General features: G+C 40.8%; 1 protein-coding gene across 7 annotated transcripts; it reads left to right on the top strand.

Moving 5' to 3' along the window:
- Positions 1 to 677: 677 nt before the first annotated feature.
- LOC127154100 (NACHT, LRR and PYD domains-containing protein 3-like) lies at positions 678 to 20,866 on the top strand. 7 transcript variants are annotated; one of them, XM_051095538.1, is made up of 9 exons: positions 679 to 967; positions 1,159 to 3,132; positions 12,549 to 12,722; positions 12,828 to 13,001; positions 13,459 to 13,632; positions 13,770 to 13,943; positions 14,164 to 14,337; positions 14,421 to 14,467; positions 20,055 to 20,866. In XM_051095538.1, exons 1-9 carry the CDS (start codon positions 858 to 860, stop codon positions 20,603 to 20,605), a joined length of 3,552 nt encoding a protein of 1,183 aa, XP_050951495.1. In that variant the 5' UTR covers positions 679 to 857; the 3' UTR covers positions 20,606 to 20,866. The 7 variants fall into 7 exon arrangements, with proteins under 7 accessions (XP_050951843.1, XP_050951495.1, XP_050951549.1 ...); XM_051095886.1 differs by lacking the exon at positions 13,459 to 13,632 and having other exon boundaries at positions 678 to 967; XM_051095592.1 differs by lacking the exon at positions 13,770 to 13,943.
- The last annotated feature ends 243 nt before the right edge of the window (positions 20,867 to 21,109 follow it).

Raw genomic sequence — 21,109 nt, 5'->3', positions numbered from 1 at the left:
CCTCCAGAGCCGGCGCTTCCTCCATTGCGCCCTCCTGTGCCTGCGCCTCCTGAGCGCCCTCCTGTGTCAATGCCTCCTGAGCGCCCTCCTGTGTCAACGCCTTCCTGTACTCTCCTGGGTTGACAATACCCTAAGTTTCCCCAAGAAAATTTTGGGGGGGGGGCTATCCCCCTGAACCTCCTTGGCCGTCTGGACTGTGTACTCGGCCATGGCTTTCTGACCCGCCATGGCATCATGGACTGTATGCTCCGCCGTGGCTCCCCGAGCTCCCTGATCCGCCATGGCACCCCAGACTGTATGCTCCGCCGTGGCTCCCTGAGCTCCCTGACCCGCCATGGCACCCAGAACTGTATGCTCCGCCGTGGCTCCCCGAGCTCCCTGACCCACCATGGCATACCGGACTGTATGCTCCGCCATGAATCCCTGGGCTCCCTGATCCGCCCTGGAGGCGTACCTCCTATCCCTCCTGTGTCTGCCCTGCACAAGCCTCCAGGGCGGCGCCCCCCCCCCCCCCCCCCCCCCCCCCCCCCCCCCTCCCCCCCCCCCTCCCCAGTATATTTGTTACAGCGCGTGTCGTACCTTATTGGGGGGGGCGGTAATGTCACACCCCTGTGGACTGTTTTTGTGGTTTTTCCCAATGTATGCCAATGTTGGTCTTTCCTGTTCCGTCTTCAATTATTACATCATTGTTTAATCGTTCACACCTGTCCTTGTCTGATTAGTCTGTGTATACAAGTCTAGTTCTGTTCCCCTTTGGTTTGTCGGTTATTGTTTATGTCACTCCATGTATTTAAACGTCTTTGTGAGTTGTTTGTGTGTGGATTCCCTTCTGTTCCTGTTCGTTCCTGCTCCGTTGTATGGATTATAAAAATAAACTGTGTTTCCTGATTTCCTCGTCACTACTCCTCATTCCCGCAAACGACGCCCGTTTATTTCTTTGTCACCTTTATTTGTTTGCTGGAGGATTGTAAGACACTCTTTTCCTTTTCTTTGCATTTACCTATTTTGGAACAATGTGCATTACAAAAAGTGTTAAACAGATCAACTGAAAAGAAAGTTAGGCAAAAATGCAAGAATGACATCTCTATTAATTTAGATTTTAAGTTATCCTTTTTTTATTTCAGATATTTTTCATCTGTTCTTCTTTTGATATTTCAGCAGAGCAGATCGAGACCGAAACATCTCTCGAGGAGCTGCCTCTGTCTTCTGTCTGAATAAACGTGTGGAACCAGTGAATGATGAACTACAGAGAGTCAAAGACCAGCACAAAACCAGCATGAAGATCAAGTATGAGAGATTATTTGAGGGACTGAAACTCCAGGAGAATCAAACCCTCCTGAACAGGATCTACACACAGCTCTACATCATAGAGGGAGAGAGTGAAGGAGTGAATGAAGAACATGAGGTTTTACAGATGGAGAAAACAGCCAAAACACAACACTCACAAGACACTCCAATCTACTGCAATGACATCTTTACAGCCTCACCTGAACCAGGATATAAGAAGAAAAAAAAGAAGAACGACCAAATCAAGACTGTTATTACCAAAGGCATTGCTGGAATTGGAAAAACTGTCTCTGTGCAGAAGTTTATTCTGGACTGGGCCGAGGGAAAAAACAATCAGGATGTAGATTTCATGTTTGTGCTTCCATTTCGAGAGCTGAACTTGATCCAAGATCATCGGTACAGTCTTCACAGACTTCTGCTGGTCTTTCATCCTGAACTTCAAGATCTGGACTCAAAGATTTATGAGGAGTGTAAAGTTGTGTTCATCTTTGATGGTCTGGATGAAAGCAGAATCACACTGATGTTTTCAGATGATCAGAAAGTTTGTGATGTGACTGAAACTTCATCAGTGGGTGTGTTGATGTCAAACCTCATGAAAGGAGAGCTGCTTCCCTCTGCTCTCATCTGGATCACCTCCAGACCAGCAGCAGCCAATCAGATCCCCTCCAAATACATCAACCGTCTGACAGAAATTCAGGGATTCAATGAGCCTCAGAAGGAGGAATATTTCAGGAAGAGAATCAGTGACCAGCATCAAGCCAGCAGAATCATCTCACACATCAGAAGAGCAAGAAGCCTCCACATCATGTGCCACATCCCCGTCTTCTGCTGGATCTCATCCACTGTGCTTCAGAAGCTCCTGAAAGAAGATCTGAGTGCAGAAATCCCTCGAACTCTGACTGAAATGTACATCCACTTCCTGCTGGTTCAGATCAACATGAGGAATCAGAAGTATGAAGAGAGAGATCCAGAGAAACTCCTGCAGTCCAACAGAGAAGTGATTGTGAAACTTGCTAAAGTGGCTTTCAAACAGCTGATGAAGGGCAATGTGATGTTCTATGAGGAGGACCTGATTGAGAGCAGCATAGACGTCACTGACGCCTCAGTGTATTCTGGGATTTGCACTGAGATATTTAAGGAGGAATCTGTGATTCATCAAAGGAAAGTCTACAGCTTCATTCATCTGAGCGTTCAGGAGTTTCTCGCTGCTTTCTATGTGTTTTACTGCTATTTAACAGAGAACAAAGAGCCACTGCATGAATTCACATTTTACAGATCTAATGACTCACTGTATGATCTACTAAGATCAGCTGTAGATAAAGCTCTTGACAGTAAGAATGGACAGCTGGATCTGTTCCTGCGGTTCCTGCTGGGCGTCTCACTGGTGTCCAATCAGAGACTCTTACAGGATCTACTGACACACACAGAGAACAGCTCAAAGAGCATCAGGAAAACCACAGGGTTCATTAAAAACATTATTAAAGATGATGATGATGATGATGATGATAATGATGATGTTGAGAGGCTGTATACACTTACGAGAAAACCTCAAATGCTACACACAAAAAAAAATCTACATGGTAATCTCTCAGCTGGTCAATCCATCAATCTGTTCCTCTGTCTTCTGGAAGTGAAAGATCAGACTTTGTCCAGAGAGATTCAGAAGTTTGTGAAATCAGACAAACACTCAGAGAAGAAACTCTCTGCTGCTCACTGCTCAACAATCTCCTACATGCTTCAGATGTCAGAGGAGCCGCTGGATGAGCTGAACCCCATGAAATACAACACATCAGATGAGGGGAGAAGAAGACTGATACCAGCTGTGATCAACTGCAGAAAAGCTCTGTGAGTGTTTAATCATTAACTAAAGTATCATATTCAATAATGAATCTGACAAAAATATTCCTAAATTAGATATTTCCTCCTAAATAACAGGCCAGAAAATCCTAAAAGTGTCATGACATGCCTTTTTAATACAGTAGAAAGTCGATCAAATGTCTGTTATCACCGCGGTAAATATAACCCAGTCACATGTGAAACTTGTTCGTTAAATCAGCAGCAGGTGAAGCAAAGGGACGGTCGACACCATTGATCAGTAAAGCAGGAATTGAGACATTTTCGCTTGTGAATGAAGATAAAATTATTACATAAATTACTGATAATATTATTAGGAATAACAATATAGCATTGTAACATTTAATCTTCAGTAATTATTCATCATAAATGTTTAATGTTCCAGTTGTTTGAGTACTGATACAGTTAACTATTACAGTTAGCAGTGAAAGTTTTATCACTTTCTGATGCAACAAGGATCTAATCGAGCCACAAGTTCATCCATCAAACCTTCATACACCAACAAGAGCTTTTATATTTGGGTGGAGAGTGGAGTATTTGAGTCGCATGCAAAACACAAACTGACAGGAGCGGCTCTGGCAAGTCAGTCGTCATAGGCGTCATTGTGGGGCTGGAAATACAAAGATGTGAATCGCCGCTCTTTCATGCAGAGAGTGTCTGATGAGTGTTCTGAACTACAAATCAGGGCTGCTTCAAGAATTAAAACACTGAGGTGCTTCTGAAATTACTGAGCTGCTCCAGCCTTAACGCACATCTGTTTCCACAGATAATATTTTTGTCTTGTCCATTGCTATGGTTATCACTGTCAATCATTGCAATATCGAGATTGAATCCTGCAGAAGTTATTCCTGAAACTCTGATATTGCTTGACCTTTTGCTAACTCTGGATGAGTACAGTTCTTGGAGTGTAGGGAGGGTTGTACCAATTATTCGCTCAGCAGTCCGGACTATCCTTTGTAGTCTGTAGTCTTTTAAGGTCAATGATTCTACTGTCATTACAGTGCTTTCCATGATGGTGAGTGCAGATTTTTTTGCCCTTGTCCAGGCCCTGGTCATCTCCAGGCTGGACTACTGCAATGCTCTTCTAGCCGGTCTTCCCGCATGCACAATCAAACCTCTACAAATGATTCAGAATGCAGCAGCACGACTGGTCTTCAACGAGCCCAAAAGGGCCCATGTCACTCCTCTCTTTATTACCCTGCACTGGCTCCCAATTGCAGCTCGCATCAAATTCAAGACACTAATGCTTGCATATAGAACAACCACAGGCTCGGCGCCCGCCTACTTCCACTCACTGCTACCAATCTACACTCCCTCCAGAACTCTAAGATCCGCCAGTGAGCGACGCCTCATTGTACCATCACAAAGAGGCACAAAATCACTTTCCAGAACATTCTCTTACACCGTTCCTGGCTGTTGGAATGATCTTCCCACCGCTATCCGGAATGCCAACTCCCTAACAACTTTCAAGCGACTGCTGAAAACCCATCTCTTTCGACACTACTTGACTTAAATAAAAAAAAAAAAAATCTTTTTCTACTCTTTTCCCTTTCTAGCTTGTACTTATTTGAACAATGCCTGTTATATAATTTGAGCACTTCGTAGGTCGTTTTGCCTCTTTAGGACAAATTGCTCGATGTATTCCCCACCTGTAAGTCACTTTGGATAAAAGCGTCTGCTAAATGAATAAATGTAAATGTAAATGTGAAGTCCACTATCATCTCCACTGTTTTGAGTGGATTGAGCTCCAGGTTGTTGTGACTGCACCAGACAGCCAGCTCTTTAACCTCCTGTCTGTAAGCAAACTCATCTCCATCCTTGATGAGGCCGATGACTGTGGTGTCATCCGCAAACTTCAGGACCTTGACAGAGGGGTCTTTTAGAGGTGCAGTTGTTGGTGTGGAGGGAGAAGAGCAGTGGGAAGAGGACGCAACCCTGAGGAGCACCAGTGCTAATGGTGCGCCTATTAGATGTGAATTCACTCATTCTCACTAGCTGTTGCCTATCTATCAGAAAGCTGGTGATCCATTGACAGATAGAGCTAGGGATGAAGAGCTGGATTAGTTTGGTCTGGAGGAGTGCTGGAATGATAGTGTTTAAGGCCGAACTGAAGTCCATGAACAGGATCCTCACATAAGTCCCTATTTTGTCCAGATGGTGCAGGATTAAGTGCAGTCCCATGTTCACTGCATCATCTACGGACCTGTTTGCTCAGGAGGCAAACTGCAGGGGGTCCAGTAAGTGTCCAGTGATGTTCTTCAGATAAGTCAAAACCAGTTTTTCATATGACTTCATGACCACAGACGTTAAAGCAACAGGTCTGTAGTCGTTCCACTTGAAGCAGGAAGGGACTTTGCCCAGCTGTATTTTTGCAGTTCACGTGAGAGACTTGCTTTATTAAAATCCTCAAGAATTGTTAAAACAGAGTCCAGGTATTGCTTTCTGTGTCTGTGATCGGATCAGCGAGTTTCTGTAAAGCCAGGCTCAAGTGCATTTGCGGTGGAATGTAAACACTCATGAGAATGAAAGAGCAAAACTCTTGCAGCAAATAGAATGGCTTACAGTTAATGAAAAGTGCTTCCAGATCGGGACAGCACATATTCTTTGACACTGTTACATCTGTACACCACCTTTCATTGATGTAAAAGCATGTCCCGCTGCCAAGTGATTTCCACAGAGCAGCAGAGTTTGAAAAATCCTTATTTGTCCAGGAAGGTGAAAGGAGTTTGTCCGTTTTGTTGGGTAGAGAGCAGAGATTCCCCAGATGGATGCTAGGCAGTGCCGTTCAAAATCTGGGCTGTCTTAGAGTGTACTCACACTAGGCACGGTTGCCTTGAACCGAGCCCAAGCACGATTATCCCCACTCCCCCGCTGGCCTGCACTCACACTTGCACTAAACTTTATGGGCCAGAGCACGCTTGCGTCACGTATGAGATAATGTAGAAAAACCACTTTTGCTAATATTCTGCCTAATAATAAGTAATAATTAATTTTAAATTCATGCCCTGCATTGATTTTCACTTTTATGTATCAGAGAATTATTATGGAACCAGCTGACATTAATGAAACAATTTCCGGTTTTACTTACAAACTACTAATTTTCTTTATCATCAATTAGGTTAGAACCAGACCCATTATACGCCTCAAAATACTTGACTGAATTAAATTAATTGAAAAGTGTAGTGTAGTAGTAGTAGTAGAATATGTTTGCGGTTGTAATGATGACAGTAGCGCACACAAAGTATTATCTGTTCCGTGCTCTGGCGCGGTTAACACTCACACTACATGCGTACCACACAACAGGTAAATCTAAGAAAACCAGCAAAGAACCAAGCCCATGACAGGAACTGGGTAAACATCCCGTAACTCAGAACAACATTAACAGTGAACAAGTCTTTGCGAAGTCTGGCAAAAACACACAGGCTTAAATAGGCAAATTAATTCTAGGACATAATTACAGGTGCATCTCAGTAAATTAGAATGTTGTGGGAAAGTTCATTATTTTAGTAATTCAAGTCAAATTAAACCCAAAGTAAAACTTGTGTATTAAATAAATTCAGTGCACACATATTGAAGTAGTTTAAGTGTTTGGTTCTTTTAATTGTGATAATTTTGGCTCACATTTAACAAAAACCCACCTATTCACTATCTCAGCAAATTAGAATCTGGTGACATGCCAATCAGCTAATCAACTCAAAACATCTGCAAAGGTTTCCTGAGCCTTCAAAATGGTCTCTCAGTTTGGTTCACTAGGCTACACAATCATGGGGAAGACTGTGGATCTGACAGTTGTCCAGAAGACAATCATTGACACCCTTCACAAGGAGGGTAAAACACAAACATTCATTGCTAAATAAGCTGGCTGTTCACAATGCTGTATCCAAGCATGTTAACAGAAAGTTGAGTGGAAGGAAAAAGTGTGGAAGAAAAAGATGCACAACCAACCGAGAGAACTGCAGCCTTGAGAGGCTTGTCAAACAAAATCGATTCAAGAATTTGGGTGAACTTCACAAAGAATGGACTGGCTGGGGTCAAAGCATCAAGAGCCACCACACACAGACGTGTCAAGGAAGTTGGCTACAGTTGTCGTATTCCTCACTCCTGAACCACAGACGACGTCAGAGGCGTCTTACCTGGGCTAAGGAGAAGAAGAAATGGACTGTTTTCCCAGTGGTCCAAAGTCCTCTTTTCAGATGAGAGCAAGTTTCGTATTTTATTTGGAAACCAAGGTCCTAGAGTCTGGAGGAAGGGTGATGAAGCTCATAGTCCAAGTTGCTTGAAGTCCAGTTTTAAGTTTCCACAGTCTGTGATGATTTGGAGTGCAGTGTCATCTGCTGGTGTTGATCCACTGTGTTTTTTGAAAACCAAGGTCATTGCACCCGTTTACCAAGAAATTTTAGAGCACTTCATGCTTGCTTCTGCTGACCAGCCTTTTAAAGATGCTGATTTCATTTTCCAGCAGAATTTGGCACCTGCCCACACTGCCAAAAGCACCAAAAGTTGGTTAAATGATGGTGTTAGTGAGGTTGATTGGCTAGTAAACTCACCAGACATAAACCCCATAGAGAATCTATGGGGTATTGTCAAGAGGAAAATAAGAAACAAAAGATCAAAAATTGCAGATGAGCTGAAGGCCACTGTCAAAGAAACCTGGGCTTCCATACCACCTCAGCAGTGCCACAGACTGATCACCTCCATGCCACGCCGATGGGCTTTTGTTAAATGTGAGCCAAAATCATCACAATTAAAAGAACCAAAGACTTAAACTACTTCAGTCTGTGTGCATTGAATTTATTTAATACACGAGTTTCACAATTTGAGTGGAATTACTGAAATAAATGAACTTTTCCACGATATTCTAATTTATTGAGATGCACCTGTATATCCAGGCTAGAAAGCAAACAGCGTGCTCTGTTTATAATCACTAAAAAGCTGTAAATCACTTCAGTTCACAAAGAACTGGTCATCTGTGCTGACCAACTGGCCCCCATCTTCACACAGATCTTCAACTGATTACTGGGACTGTATGTAGTTACCTGCTCTTATGTCTATGGTCATGAAATCATTTGAAAGACTGGTCCCAACCCTAAAGGAAATCACTGGACCCTTGCTGGATCCTCTTCAGTTTGCCTACAGTGAAAACATGTCTGTGGATAATGCAGTCAATATGGCACTGCATTATCTCCTGCATCTTGATAGACCTGGGACTTATGCAAGGATTTTGTTTGATGACTTCAGATCAAGGTGAGACACCTTTCTGTGCTCTCCCCAACCTGTCAGTGGATCACCTGTCCCCACTGCTCTTCTCCCTGTATACAAACGAATGCACTGCAAAAGACCCCTCTGTCAAACTCCTGAAGTATGCAGATAACAGTACCACCATCTGTCTTATGCAAAAAGTCTGGTTATCGACAGGAGGTTAAAAAGCTGGCTGTCTGGTGCAGTCTTAACAACCTGGAGCTGAACATGCTCAAAACAGTGGAGATGATCATGGACTTCAGGAGAAACCCCACTCACCATCATGGACTGTGGCTGCAGTAGAGACATTCAGGTTCCTGGACACCACCATCTCTCAAGACATGAAGTGGGACACTCACATAGACTCCATTGCAAAAAAGGCCCAGCAAAGGTTGAACTTCCTTGCTAACATCAGGAGACTACATTGGACAGTCAGGACTGCTGAGAGGATAATTGGTGCCCCTTCACCCAACCTCCAAGGTCTTTACACCTCCAGAGTGAGGACAAGGGTTAAGAAAATAATTTTCTGCCCCTCACACCCTGCCAACTCTCTCTTAGAATTGTTGCCTTGCCTAACCTATATAGATTTTTTTTTTTTAGTATGTAGATGAAATTTATATGAAATAGTTCTGTAACATCTCGTAAGTTCTGCAAGATCCCAACATAAATGCTCCTGATAAAATATTTATTTAGGCTAAGCATCAGCATTCACAAACCACTGTTATTGTTAACATAAAAGCAAGCATCGCCTGCTGCATGCATGCATGGCTGAACAGCATGCAATGCGAGCAAACAGCACTCCCTTAAAGCTGACTTTTCAGTTCATTGCGATCTCATAAAGCTCATATAACAATGAATATGTGCACAATGAAACTTTCATTGTGAAAATTTTTGTCTACCCTTCGTGTGTAATAATGAGATGATTTGTGAGCAGTGAGCATGCAATATTTAGCACTGTGCAAAAATCTTTGAGCGCTGAGTGGATTCCAACTTAAACACCTCTGATTGGCCATTGCGTTTCCAAAAATCAACAGATGGCTACATTGCTCATGCTGCAAACACATTTTAATCGAAACTGCCTATCCTTGTGCTTGTTAATCATTTTTATTTTATATTTATTATATTCTCTCTTGTTGCTTTTGTGCAGTAGATGAATAACAATTTATATGTTTTTAGATATTTTATGTTTAGATATTTCTATTTTGCGGGAGTCCTGCGAATCATTTATTCTCCCGCATCCCGTACACACATGAGTGTCTACCTGCCTGCACCTGCACTCTCCAAGTTTTCAAGTTTTTTTTCCCACGCCGCACTCTGTAGCTTTGGGTCCCACGATACTCCCGTGGGACTGCAGGTCTTTATTACAGAGCACCGACCAGGACAGCCAGACACAATACGTTTTTTTTTTTTTTTGCCCGCAGGCTATATTCAGTCTGAACAGTTAAAGCAATTTTTATACATTGCCCATCATAACTGACATATTTATACATAGGAAACCGAAAATTGTACACATGTAAACTGGACACTTGTACAGTAAATAACATATCTGTACATTCATTTAAACAATTACATGCGTTTTTTTTCTATATCCACCTTTTTATGGACTATAGTCCACAGAGAAGGCAGCAGCGACAGCTTGTAAGTGTTTGCTTAATACTTTAATTTCAATAGGTGTTGTTTAAATTATTAGCCACTGCTAGGAAGAATTTATTCATTCTCTACCTATTTCTATTGATGTTTGTTTCATTTTACAAGGGGAAAAAGACCTGCGACTTTTCCTGAGCGAGCGACTTTTAACAGAGCAACGAAACCGGAAAACGCACTTTAGTATTCATTTTACTTTGCGTTTCAACACTCTCCTCTTTGTCCTTCTTTCCACGTCTATCATGTGTTTCCAATACATTCCGTTTGTCTCTAAATAATGCTCTAACATCACATGCAAAAGGAAACGCAATCTTTCTAACCTGCACCCTATCACCACTTCTTCCACTGAACCTTTCTCTTTTACTGTTGGTCTCTGAAACTGCCAGTCAGCTGTCAAGAAAGCAGACTTCATTTTGGCTTTTTATTTACAATCTAGACTCAGTATCTTGGGCTTGACTGAGACCTGGATTTGTCCAAAAGACTCAGCAACCCCAGCTGCTCTGTCAAATAACTTCTCTCTCTCTCACACCCCTTGAGACTCATTTCTAACAACTGGATGTACGCAACCCACTCTCCTCTATGCAAATCCACGTTGTGGTAACTTACCACCCTCCTGGTCAACTGGGCACCTTCCTAGAGGAGTTGGATGGGCTGCTTTCCTTATTCCCGGAGAATGGCAGACCACTCTTAGTCTTTGGCGACTGTAACATTCATCTGGACGAGCCTTATGCTGCAGACTTCCATTCACTCCTAGCTTCATTTGATTTCAAACGCCTTGTCACTACAAGTATTCACAAATCAGGCAACCATCTTGATCTAATTTACACACGCAATTTTATTGCAGACAGCATTTCGGTTAAATCCCTACACATCTCCGACCATATCATCATTCAATTTAACCTACATATTGCTACCTCCGACCCCGGTACCTGTTACTTTTATATGAAACCCGCATTCCCTTTCACTCACCCATCCATCCCTGGATGTTAATGCAGAAACTGACACCTTATGCTCTACTTTAACTTCTTGCCTAGACAATATATGTCCCCTCTCTTCCATTCCAGCAGGGGCCACCCCTCCTAACTGCTGGTTATCCGATGTTCTTTGTGAGCATCCTTCCAAACTCAGGGCAGCAGAGAGAAAATGGCACAAATCAAGAGATCCGTCTGACTTGAGTATGTATCAGTCTTTGCTTTCATCCTTCTCTGCTCAACTCCATACTGCCAAGTCCTCATACTTCCACAACAAGATCAACAATGCTCCAGACACACGTAACCTCTACAAAACATTCAATTCACTCTTCTGTCCCCCTCGACCTCCTCCCACCACTTCTATAACAGCTGACGATTTCGCCACGTTCTTTACAGACAAAACTACCACAATCAGTGGTCAGTTCTCAGCTTCACACATTCCGGAACTAAACCTGATAACATCCACGGCTAAAACTCCCCTCTTTTCCTTCTCTCCCCTTTCGGAGGCAGAAGTATCCAAACTTCTCCTCTCCAGCCATCCCACAACATGCCCACTAGATCCTATCCCCTCACACATTCTCCAAGCAATCTCTCCTACACTCCTGCCAGCACTCACACACATCAACACATCTCTCCTCACAGGCACTTTTCCCACTGCATTCAAGCAGGCTCGGGTAACCCCACTGCTCAAAAAACTGTATGTTAATCAGTCAGGTTTCAGATGATCCAACGGCAGCTGTTCGGATCTCAGGCTGCCGGGTGGACATCTCAGCATGGATGAAAGAACATCACCTACAGCTCAACCTGGCAAAGACTGAGCTCTATGTCTTCCCTGCCACTCAGACTCTACAGCATGACTTTACAATCCAGTTAGGTTCTTCAACAATTACCGCATCAAGTTCAGCCAGAAATCTTGGTGTAGTCTTTGATGACCAATTGACTTTCATAGACCACATAGCTAAAACTGCTTGATCTTGCAGGTTTGCATTGCACAACATCAGATAGATCAGACGCTTATTAAAAGAGCAGTCTGCACAACTTCTTGTCCAGGCCCTGGACAAGGCTGGATAAGGATGTTTTATTAATCCTTTCTTTGGCCATGTTTAATTTATTAAATTTTTAATTAAATAATGGGAAAACAAATTAATACAACATGGTCATTTTTTTAACTAAAATGAATCACGTAATTAATAAAAATGTTGAACAATTTCTTTATTCATCTACAGATATATTTTCTCCATGTCATGTCATGTCATGAATAGTAATCTGTCAAAAAAGAACAGATAATGAATAACAAAATATGTGTGTTGAAATATATGACGTATTATTAGCAGAATTATAAAACGTAAATAGAGTGGTAAATAGTTTTTTTAATCCAAAAGCACTTCATAAAATTGAGGTTAAACCACTGGAGTCATAGCTAACAGATAATTAAATACAACTGAATTATTCCCAGATCATGTCATCCTCCGTTCCCTGAAAACAGAAAACTGACAACCCTTCTGTACATGTGTTTATTGCTTTATTTCTTACATTTTATTTTATCTCTTTCAGACTTTCTGGCTGTAATCTCACTGCTCAGTGTTGTGAGAGTTTGTCATCAGCTCTAAAATCCTCAAACTGTGTCCTGAGAGAACTGGATCTGAGTAACAATGACCTGCAGGACTCTGGTGTAAAGATTATTTCTGATGGACTGAAGAGTCCAAACTGTCAGCTGGAGATACTGAGGTATTAAGAACATATAAAAGATCATTAACAGTCAACTGGTCACATTGTTGATGTGTGTCTGTAGATGATCTGACTGTTGATGTGTGTGTTCTTGTCTTTTTTCAGTCTTGCTGGTTGTAATCTCACTGATCAGTGTTGTAAAGTTGTGTCATCAGCTCTACAATCCTCAAACTGTGTCCTGAGAGAACTGGATCTGAGCTACAATCACCTGCAGGACTCTGGTGGAAAGTTTATTTCTGATGGACTGAAGAGTCCTAACCGTCGGCTGGAGATACTAAGGTATTAAAGAATTAGTTCACTTCCAGAATACGATTTCCTGATAATTTGCTCACACTGTTGTCATCCAAGATGGTCATGTCATTCTTCACTCACAAAGAAATAGTTTTTTGAGCAAAACATTCCAGGATTTTTTCCCATAGTGGACTTCTATGGTGCTCAGTTGTTTAAACTTTCAAACTGCAGTTTCAATGCAGCTTCAAATCGCTCTACATGATTCCAGCTGAGGAGTAAAGGCCTTATCTAGCAAAATGATGAGTCATTTTCTTAAAAAATAAAAATGTACTTTTTAACCACAAACATTAACATCTTGGATCACAAGGGGGCGAGTAAATTATCAGGATTTTTTTATTCTGGAACTTAACTAATCTTTTAAGAACATCACTTGCAACTAGCTGGTCACAATGTTGATGTCTGTAGATGATCTGTCTGTTGATGTGTGTGTTCTGCTCTCTTTCAGGCTTGCTGGCTGTAATCTCACTGCTCAGTGTTGTGAGAATTTGTCATCAGCTCTACAATCCTCAAACTGTGTCCTGAGAGAACTGGATCTGAGTAACAATGACCTGCAGGACTCTGGAGTAAAGTTTGTTTCTGATGGACTGAAGAGTCCAAACCGTCAGCTGGAGATACTGAGGTATTAACAACAAATAAGACATCATTTACAGTCAACTGGTCACAATACTGATGTGTGTCTGTACATGGTCTGTCTGTGTGTCTGCAGATGATCTGTCTGTGTGTGTCTGTAGATGATCTGTCTGTGTGTGTCTGTAGGTTGTCTGGCTGTATGGTGACAGAGGAAGGTTGTGGTTATTTGTCTTCAGCTCTGAGTTCAAACCCCTCACACCTGAGAGAGCTGGATCTGAGCAAGAATGACCTGCAGGACTCTGGTGTAAAGATTATTTCTGATGGACTGAAGAGTCTGAACTGTCAGCTGCAGATACTGAGGTATTAAATACATCTAAGGGATAATGTACAGTCAGTCAGTTTTAATGTGGATGTGTGTCTGTAGATGATCTGTCTGTGTGTGTGTCTGTAGATGATCTGTCTGTGTGTGTGTCTGTAGATGATCTGTCTGTGTGTGTCTGTAGATGATCTGTCTGTGTGTGTCTGTAGTTGATCTGTCTGTGTTTGTGTCTGTAGATGATCTGACTGTGTGTGTCTGTAGGTTGTCTGGCTGTATGGTGACAGAGGAAGGCTGTGATTATTTGTCTTCAGCTCTGAGTTCAAACCCCTCACACCTGAGAGAGCTGGATCTGAGCTACAATCACCCAGGACGATCAGGAGTGCAGCTGCTCAAACACAAACTGGAGGATCCAAACTATAAACTGCAGAAACTCAAGTATGTCAAACACTAATACTGACATACTGAATGTGTGTGTGAATGATGCAGATCTACATTAATGTGTGTTTGTGTGTTTATAGTGTGGATCATAGAGGAGAAAACATGATGACAGGAGGACCACAAAAGTGTAGGTCTACAAACAGACTCACACACACACACACACACACACACACACACACACACACACACACACAGACAGACAGATTGTTGACTATCACTGTCACTATCACTATTCACTATCATCTCATAGCTTTTGATTGTTTTTCTATCAGGTTAATGATATCTTCTATCCACATGCACTTTCAGACATGCGTGCTCAGACTGCACTTCCGCAAGTGACATTACTTGAGGTCTTGCATTAGACTAGTGTTTCTCAACGGGGGCGTTCAGACAGCATCGGGGGGCGCTGGAAGCAATATTTTTGAAAGGGGGGTGTTGAGCTGTTTCTGGGGGTGCGTTTGGTCAAGACGAGTTTACACCAAAGATGTATGAGCTGAAACTTGAAAAGAAAATGGTCTGCCACATCCTAACGCTGTCTTTACTGGATATGTCAAAACGCACTTTCTATATCTATTTGTCAACTTGTCTGTGGCGCAGGCGCGTTGAATCCCGCAAGCAGAAATAGAACGCGCCATCCGTTTACTGTAGCGCTCGCGCTCAGTTGTTACTGAACGACTGATTGTAACGGGATCGATGTGCTTTAACACACGTGTCGCGCTGTTCGCGGTCAGTGTAGTAGTGATGTTCGCTGCTAGTTTACACCAGTACTTCCGCTCCTAGACCTGACGGTGTATCATTTCCTTAGCAACAACTTCAGTACTTTAGTGTTTAGCAAGCGTTTAGACACGATAAAGCAAGAGATATTAATTTTTCTAAACAAGAAAAAACATTAATACTTTTTGTTTGTTGATTGGCTGCAGTTGGTTTGAATACAAAATTTCTAAAGAGTTTATTCAAAGCTCAGAGTTATAGCCTAATTTATGTCCACGTGGCTTTTTTGCTCCTTTTTTGCTTCTAATGATGATACTTCAAATGATAAATCAAAAATGTGATGAATGTCATGTGCCATTTAATGACATTAAAAAAAAAAAAAAATATTATGTATGAGCTGTTTTAAGGGTCAAGATACATGCATATCAGTATGATTTGTTAATGGGTTCATAAAAAAGGTTGCATTTGTTTGTTTAAAAAAAAACAGCCTACAGTAAAAACAGTAAATCTACCATTTAAAAAAAAAAAAAAAAAACTTTTTACTTCTCATGCTAAGCTACAGTACATTACTACAGCTTTCAGTGTCACATGATCTTTCAGAAATTATGCTGATTGTTGCTTAAGAAACATTTCTTATTATTATTATTATAGCTGACACAACACACTGACAAAAAAGTTTTTGAAAAGATTTGAAATTTAATTGACTATAACAAATATATAAATCAGGACAGCACTAAAATAGTAACTATTTTGAAAATGAGGAGCATATGTTTCCCATCTTTCTACAAGCCCAATTAAAAGTTGGCGTTTTGTGAAAACTTAAGAATATGTCAAATTGTTAAATATGTCAAAAGTTAAATAGAATGAACAAATTACAGATTTTATTATTTTACAAAATGTCCCAACTTTTCTAGAATTAGGGTTGCACTTATTATTTTTTTTTTAAGTAAACTTTGAAGTATTCTCACAAAATCTATGAAAAATAGTAAAGTAGGGTTTCTATTTCTTCTATTTGCATGTGTAAATGTGGTATTTACTCACCAAAATAACAATGTCCACTGTCTTTTTAAATTTGGGGCAACAAGATATATCCGCATTTCAACAACACTGAAGCTGTAGCAATGAAAACCACCAACATGCTTAAAAACTCTGTAAATTAATGTTATTACACTTATTTTAAAATAATTTACTGTAAAAAAGGACTTTACTGTCTTTTTTGATCTATTCAATGCATCCTTGAAATGAAGCAATTTCCTAAAAATCATAATGACCCCATTTGGATTACTGTAAATATAATAACAGTCCTTATTATAAACACAAAATAATAATAATCAACTTTAATATTCAGTGAGGACAATTAGACTACGATTTATTTGATGGGGGACGGTGAGGGACCTGGATAATGGGTAGGGGGGGCACTGGCCCAAAAAAGGTTGAGAACCACTGCATTAGACAGTGATATTACAAGACCAAAAAAAGATTCACAGCAAAGAAACTGTTTTATAGAATATACACAAACCTATATTTTACCAAAGAAATGCAAGTTGGTTAGCACTGAGAACTACCTGAAGAGGATGCAAAATATCTGCACTCATTTCAGTCATTGGGTTGTTGTGACTGTCCTGTCCCAGAAGCTGGACTACATAAAAACTGGCCAAACACTAAAAAAAATTGTTTGGGTTTTAATAAAATAATCCATAATTTTAGTACATGTGCGCTCTACAAAAGCAACTGCTGCAAGCTGGTAATCACTTGCTCAAATCAAATTGGTACTCAAGCTTGTGATGACATTGGTCCACCAATGTGATTGTGCGAATGCTCCGTTACCTCTCCCTCCTATACATTCTTCTTGCTCTTTTGCTTTATGTTCTTGATGCTTTGTCTTTAATTTTTACATGGATCATTTCGATTGGACGCCATAGGCCTTGTCCACACTAATATGGTTTCAAGAACGATTAATGCTTGTTTAGTGTCGCTATTTCAGTCCAACAGATATGAGCGCTTGCCCATTTGAATTCGACACACAACACTTATATGTGAACCGTAAAGTCTCTGTATTGAAGCTAGTGGAAACCAGATTGAATAGCACCGACCATGTAAACTGAAGTGTCGAGGTCAACTGTACAAAATTCTATATAAGCAATTTAATTCACAGCATCACACCTATTTAACATGCAGTTACTGACACTGTAGAAATATGGCTTCATGAAGGGATTCATTTGTTCACTTTGGTTTGGAACTAAACTAAACTACAAAAGAAAGCACTTGTTTCAAAACTGTTTTAGCGCTTATCAAAAGGTGTTTTTTCATAGTAACTCTACACACAAACATCAAATGATTATTCATATACACACCAAAATCCACACAGATGACAAATGTAAAACAGGATTATCTTGTGTCTTTTGGAGTTTGTGGTAACACTCACATATACAGGTGCTGGTCATATAATTAGAATATCTTCAAAAAGTTGATTTATTTCACTAATTCCATTCAAGAAGTGAAACTTGTATAATGCATAAATTCGTTCCACACAGACTGATATATTTCAAGTGTTTATTTCTTTTCATTTTGATGATTAAAACACAACTAATGAAAACCCCAAATGCAGTATCTCAGAAAATTAGAATATTACTTAAGACCAATACAAAGAAAGGATTTTTAGAAATCTTGGCCAAGTGAAAAGTATGAACATGAAAAGTATGAGCATGTACAGCACTCAATACTTAGTTGGGGCTACTTTTGCCTGAATTACTGCAGCAATGCGGCGTGGCATGGAGTCGATCAGTCTGTGGCACTGCTCAGGTGTTATGAGAGCCCAGGTTGCTCTGATAGTGGCCTTCAGCTCTTCTGCATTGTTGGGTCTGGCATAACGCATCTTCCTCTTCACAATACCCCATAGATTTTCGATGGGGTTAAGGTCAGGCGAGTTTGCTGGCCAATTAAGAACAGGGATACCATGGTCCTTAAACCAGGTACTGGTAGCTTTGGCACTGTATGCAGGTGCCAAGTCCTGTTGGAAAATGAAATCTGCATCTCCATAAAGTTGGTCAGCAGCAGGAAGCATGAAGTGCTCTAAAACGTCCTGGTATACAGCTGCGTTGACCTTGGACCTCAGAAAACACAGTGGACCAACACCAGCAGATGACATGACACCCCAAGCCATCACTGACTGTGGAAACTTTACACTGGACCTCAAGCATCGTGGATTCTGTGCCCCTCCTCTCTTCCTCCAGACTCTGGGACCCTGATTTCCAAAGGAAATGCAAAATTTACTTTCATCAGAGAACATAACTTTGGACCGCTCAGCAGCAGTCCAGTCCTTTTTGTCTTTAGCCCAGGCGAGACGCTTCTGACGCCGTCTGTTGTTCAAGAGTGGCTTGACACAAGGAATGCGACAGCTGAAACCCATGTCTTGCATACGTCTGTGCGTAGTGGTTCTTGAGCACTGACTCCAGCTGCAGTCCACTCTTTGTGAATCTCCCCCACATTTTTGAATGGGTTTTGTTTCACAATTCTCTCCAGGGTTACATTTTTTTTTTTCTACCACATCTTTTCCTTCCCTTCGCCTCTCTGTTAATGTGCTTGGACACAGAGCTCTGTGAACAGCCAGACTCTTTTGCAATGACCTTTTGTGTCTTGCCCTCCTTGTGCAAGGTGTCAATGGTCGTCTTTTGGACAACTGTCAAATCAGCAGTCTTCCCCATGATTGTGTAGCCTACAGAACTAGACTGAGAGACCATTTAAAGGCCTTTGCAGGTGTTTTAGTTCATTAGCTGATTAGAGTGTGGCACCAGGTGTCTTCAATCCTGAACCTTTTCACAATATTCTAATTTTCTGAGATACTGAATTTGGGGTTTTCATTAGTTGTCAGTTATAATCATCAAAATTAAAAGAAATAAACACTTGAAATATATCAGTCTGTGTGGAATGAATGTATACATTATACAAGTTTCACTTCTTGAATGGAATTAGTGAAATCAACTTTTTGAAGATATTCTAATTATATGACCAGCACCTGTACATGTATGTGCATAAATACACTGAATATACAGTCAGTCTGCACAACTGATGAAATGTACACTTACTGAACTGACTTGAGCTCTAGAATCACACTATTGGCTTGTTAGAGCTGCTTTATAGCACAATCTCAATCTGTTACTGCTTTGAAACTATCTGTATTGTACGAAGCGTTATAGAAATAGAGATGACTTTTTTATGCAGCATACACATTGTGAGTTGGACTAGTATTCGATTCTAACTACAAATATGCATAAAAAGCGTTAAAAAAATTACAAACATGGTGGATATGCAAGACTGATGGACAGGCAGAAGAAGGGGTTTGAGGGATATGATAAATGTGGTTAACTGTTAACAAGTTTCATAGAAAGAGAATAATGTGCACCACATCAGTTGCTGTAGACACTGAATACTTTAATGGCGAAATAGCTCAACACGAGAGCCAATGCAAACATAATGACATGAAATAAAAGATCACCATGCTTGATTTGGATGATGGCGACAGAACAGTAACAAAACGCAGAGACATTTACATTTAAATTATATATGAAATGTGCATGATGTTAACTGACAAGATGATTGACATGGCAGTTTAAATTGGGACAGAATGCACAAAACTGAGCAAAAGAGCGTTAAAGACGCAGTTATGACAAACTAGTCTGCCCCAAAGCTTGCTTACTATTCTGCTACATACTCAAAGTGTGTACTTTTTCTTCACAGAAAGAGCACATATTTAACACAATACTAGACTGCACTGTTTCAGGCCTGACAGGGGTTTTTCACAGAGTTTGGGCTCTAGAAGTCTAGGCCCAGCACTGCTAGTGAGATCCAAATCACTGTTCAACAGCTTTCACTATATTTAGTGAGGACATTTGTGAATAGTGAGGACATTTTGGACTTGGACAAATATAGTTCAAGCTGTAAACACACAGACACACATCTTCACTGTTGTGTTGTTCTTGATGTTTCTCTCTTCTTGTGTTCAGATGCCTGTGATCTCACACTGAATCCAAACACAGCAAACACTCGGCTCATTCTGTCTGAGGACAACAACAGGAAGATCACACATGTAGAAGATTATCAGCCGTATCCTGATCATCCAGAGAGATTTGATCCTGTTCCTCAGGTTCTGTGTGTTGAGAGTCTGACTGGACGCTGTTACTGGGAGACTGAATGGAGCGGAAATTATGCTTATATATCAGTGTCATATAAAGGAATCAACAGGAAAGGAGAAGGGAGTGACTGTTTGTTTGGATACAATGATAAATCCTGGAGTCTGTTCTGCTCTGAAAGCAGATTCACTGTCTGGCACAATAATAACAGAACTGAAATACCTGCTGTCCATTCATCCTCTAATAGAGCAGGAGTGTATGTGGACGTGTCGGCCGGCTCTCTGTCCTTCTACAGCGTCTCTGACACACACACACTCACACACTTACACACATTCAACACCACATTCACTGAACCCCTCTATGCTGGATTTGGGGTTTATCCTGGTTCCTCAGTGTCCTGTGTGATATTAAACGGCCTCCTGTGAGAATCATCAGTGATCCACATGCGGCCAGGTACAGGAAGTGAAATATAGTGTGTGTCTTAGTGACAGATTTTTCCATAGTGTAACTAATAGTTTAGGGCTCTGTTCTTTATACATCACTGAATATGTCTCACTTAATGTGATACCAGATATTATAATCTTGAAAATTCCTGTCTGGCAAATGTAATGCCTTGATTTGATTTGTATATTTGTTTGTAGTGTGTTTTATTGATAAAGTCAATAAAATGTATCGATACTAGAAGGCAAGAGTGCATTTTACATACAACAATGTTTTTGTACTTTTGTAAAGGATGTCTAGGCTAAAATGGCACAACTTAAATCTCATATATTCAACGTCTCTATGGAGCTGATTTCATCATCATAACAGCCTGTAAAACTCTTGCACTGATTTCATTAGGCTAACTGTTAATAAGTACTGCTGATATAAATTCACATTTATTATGATTGATTTTGACCTACCCAAGGCAAATTTTAAATGTATCAAAT

Source organism: Labeo rohita, chromosome 1 (assembly GCF_022985175.1).
Source record: "Labeo rohita strain BAU-BD-2019 chromosome 1, IGBB_LRoh.1.0, whole genome shotgun sequence".
NCBI classification, from domain to species: domain Eukaryota; kingdom Metazoa; phylum Chordata; class Actinopteri; order Cypriniformes; family Cyprinidae; genus Labeo; species Labeo rohita.
The sequence above is the reverse complement of the archived record's forward strand: the minus strand, read 5'-3'. Positions and strand labels throughout refer to the sequence as shown.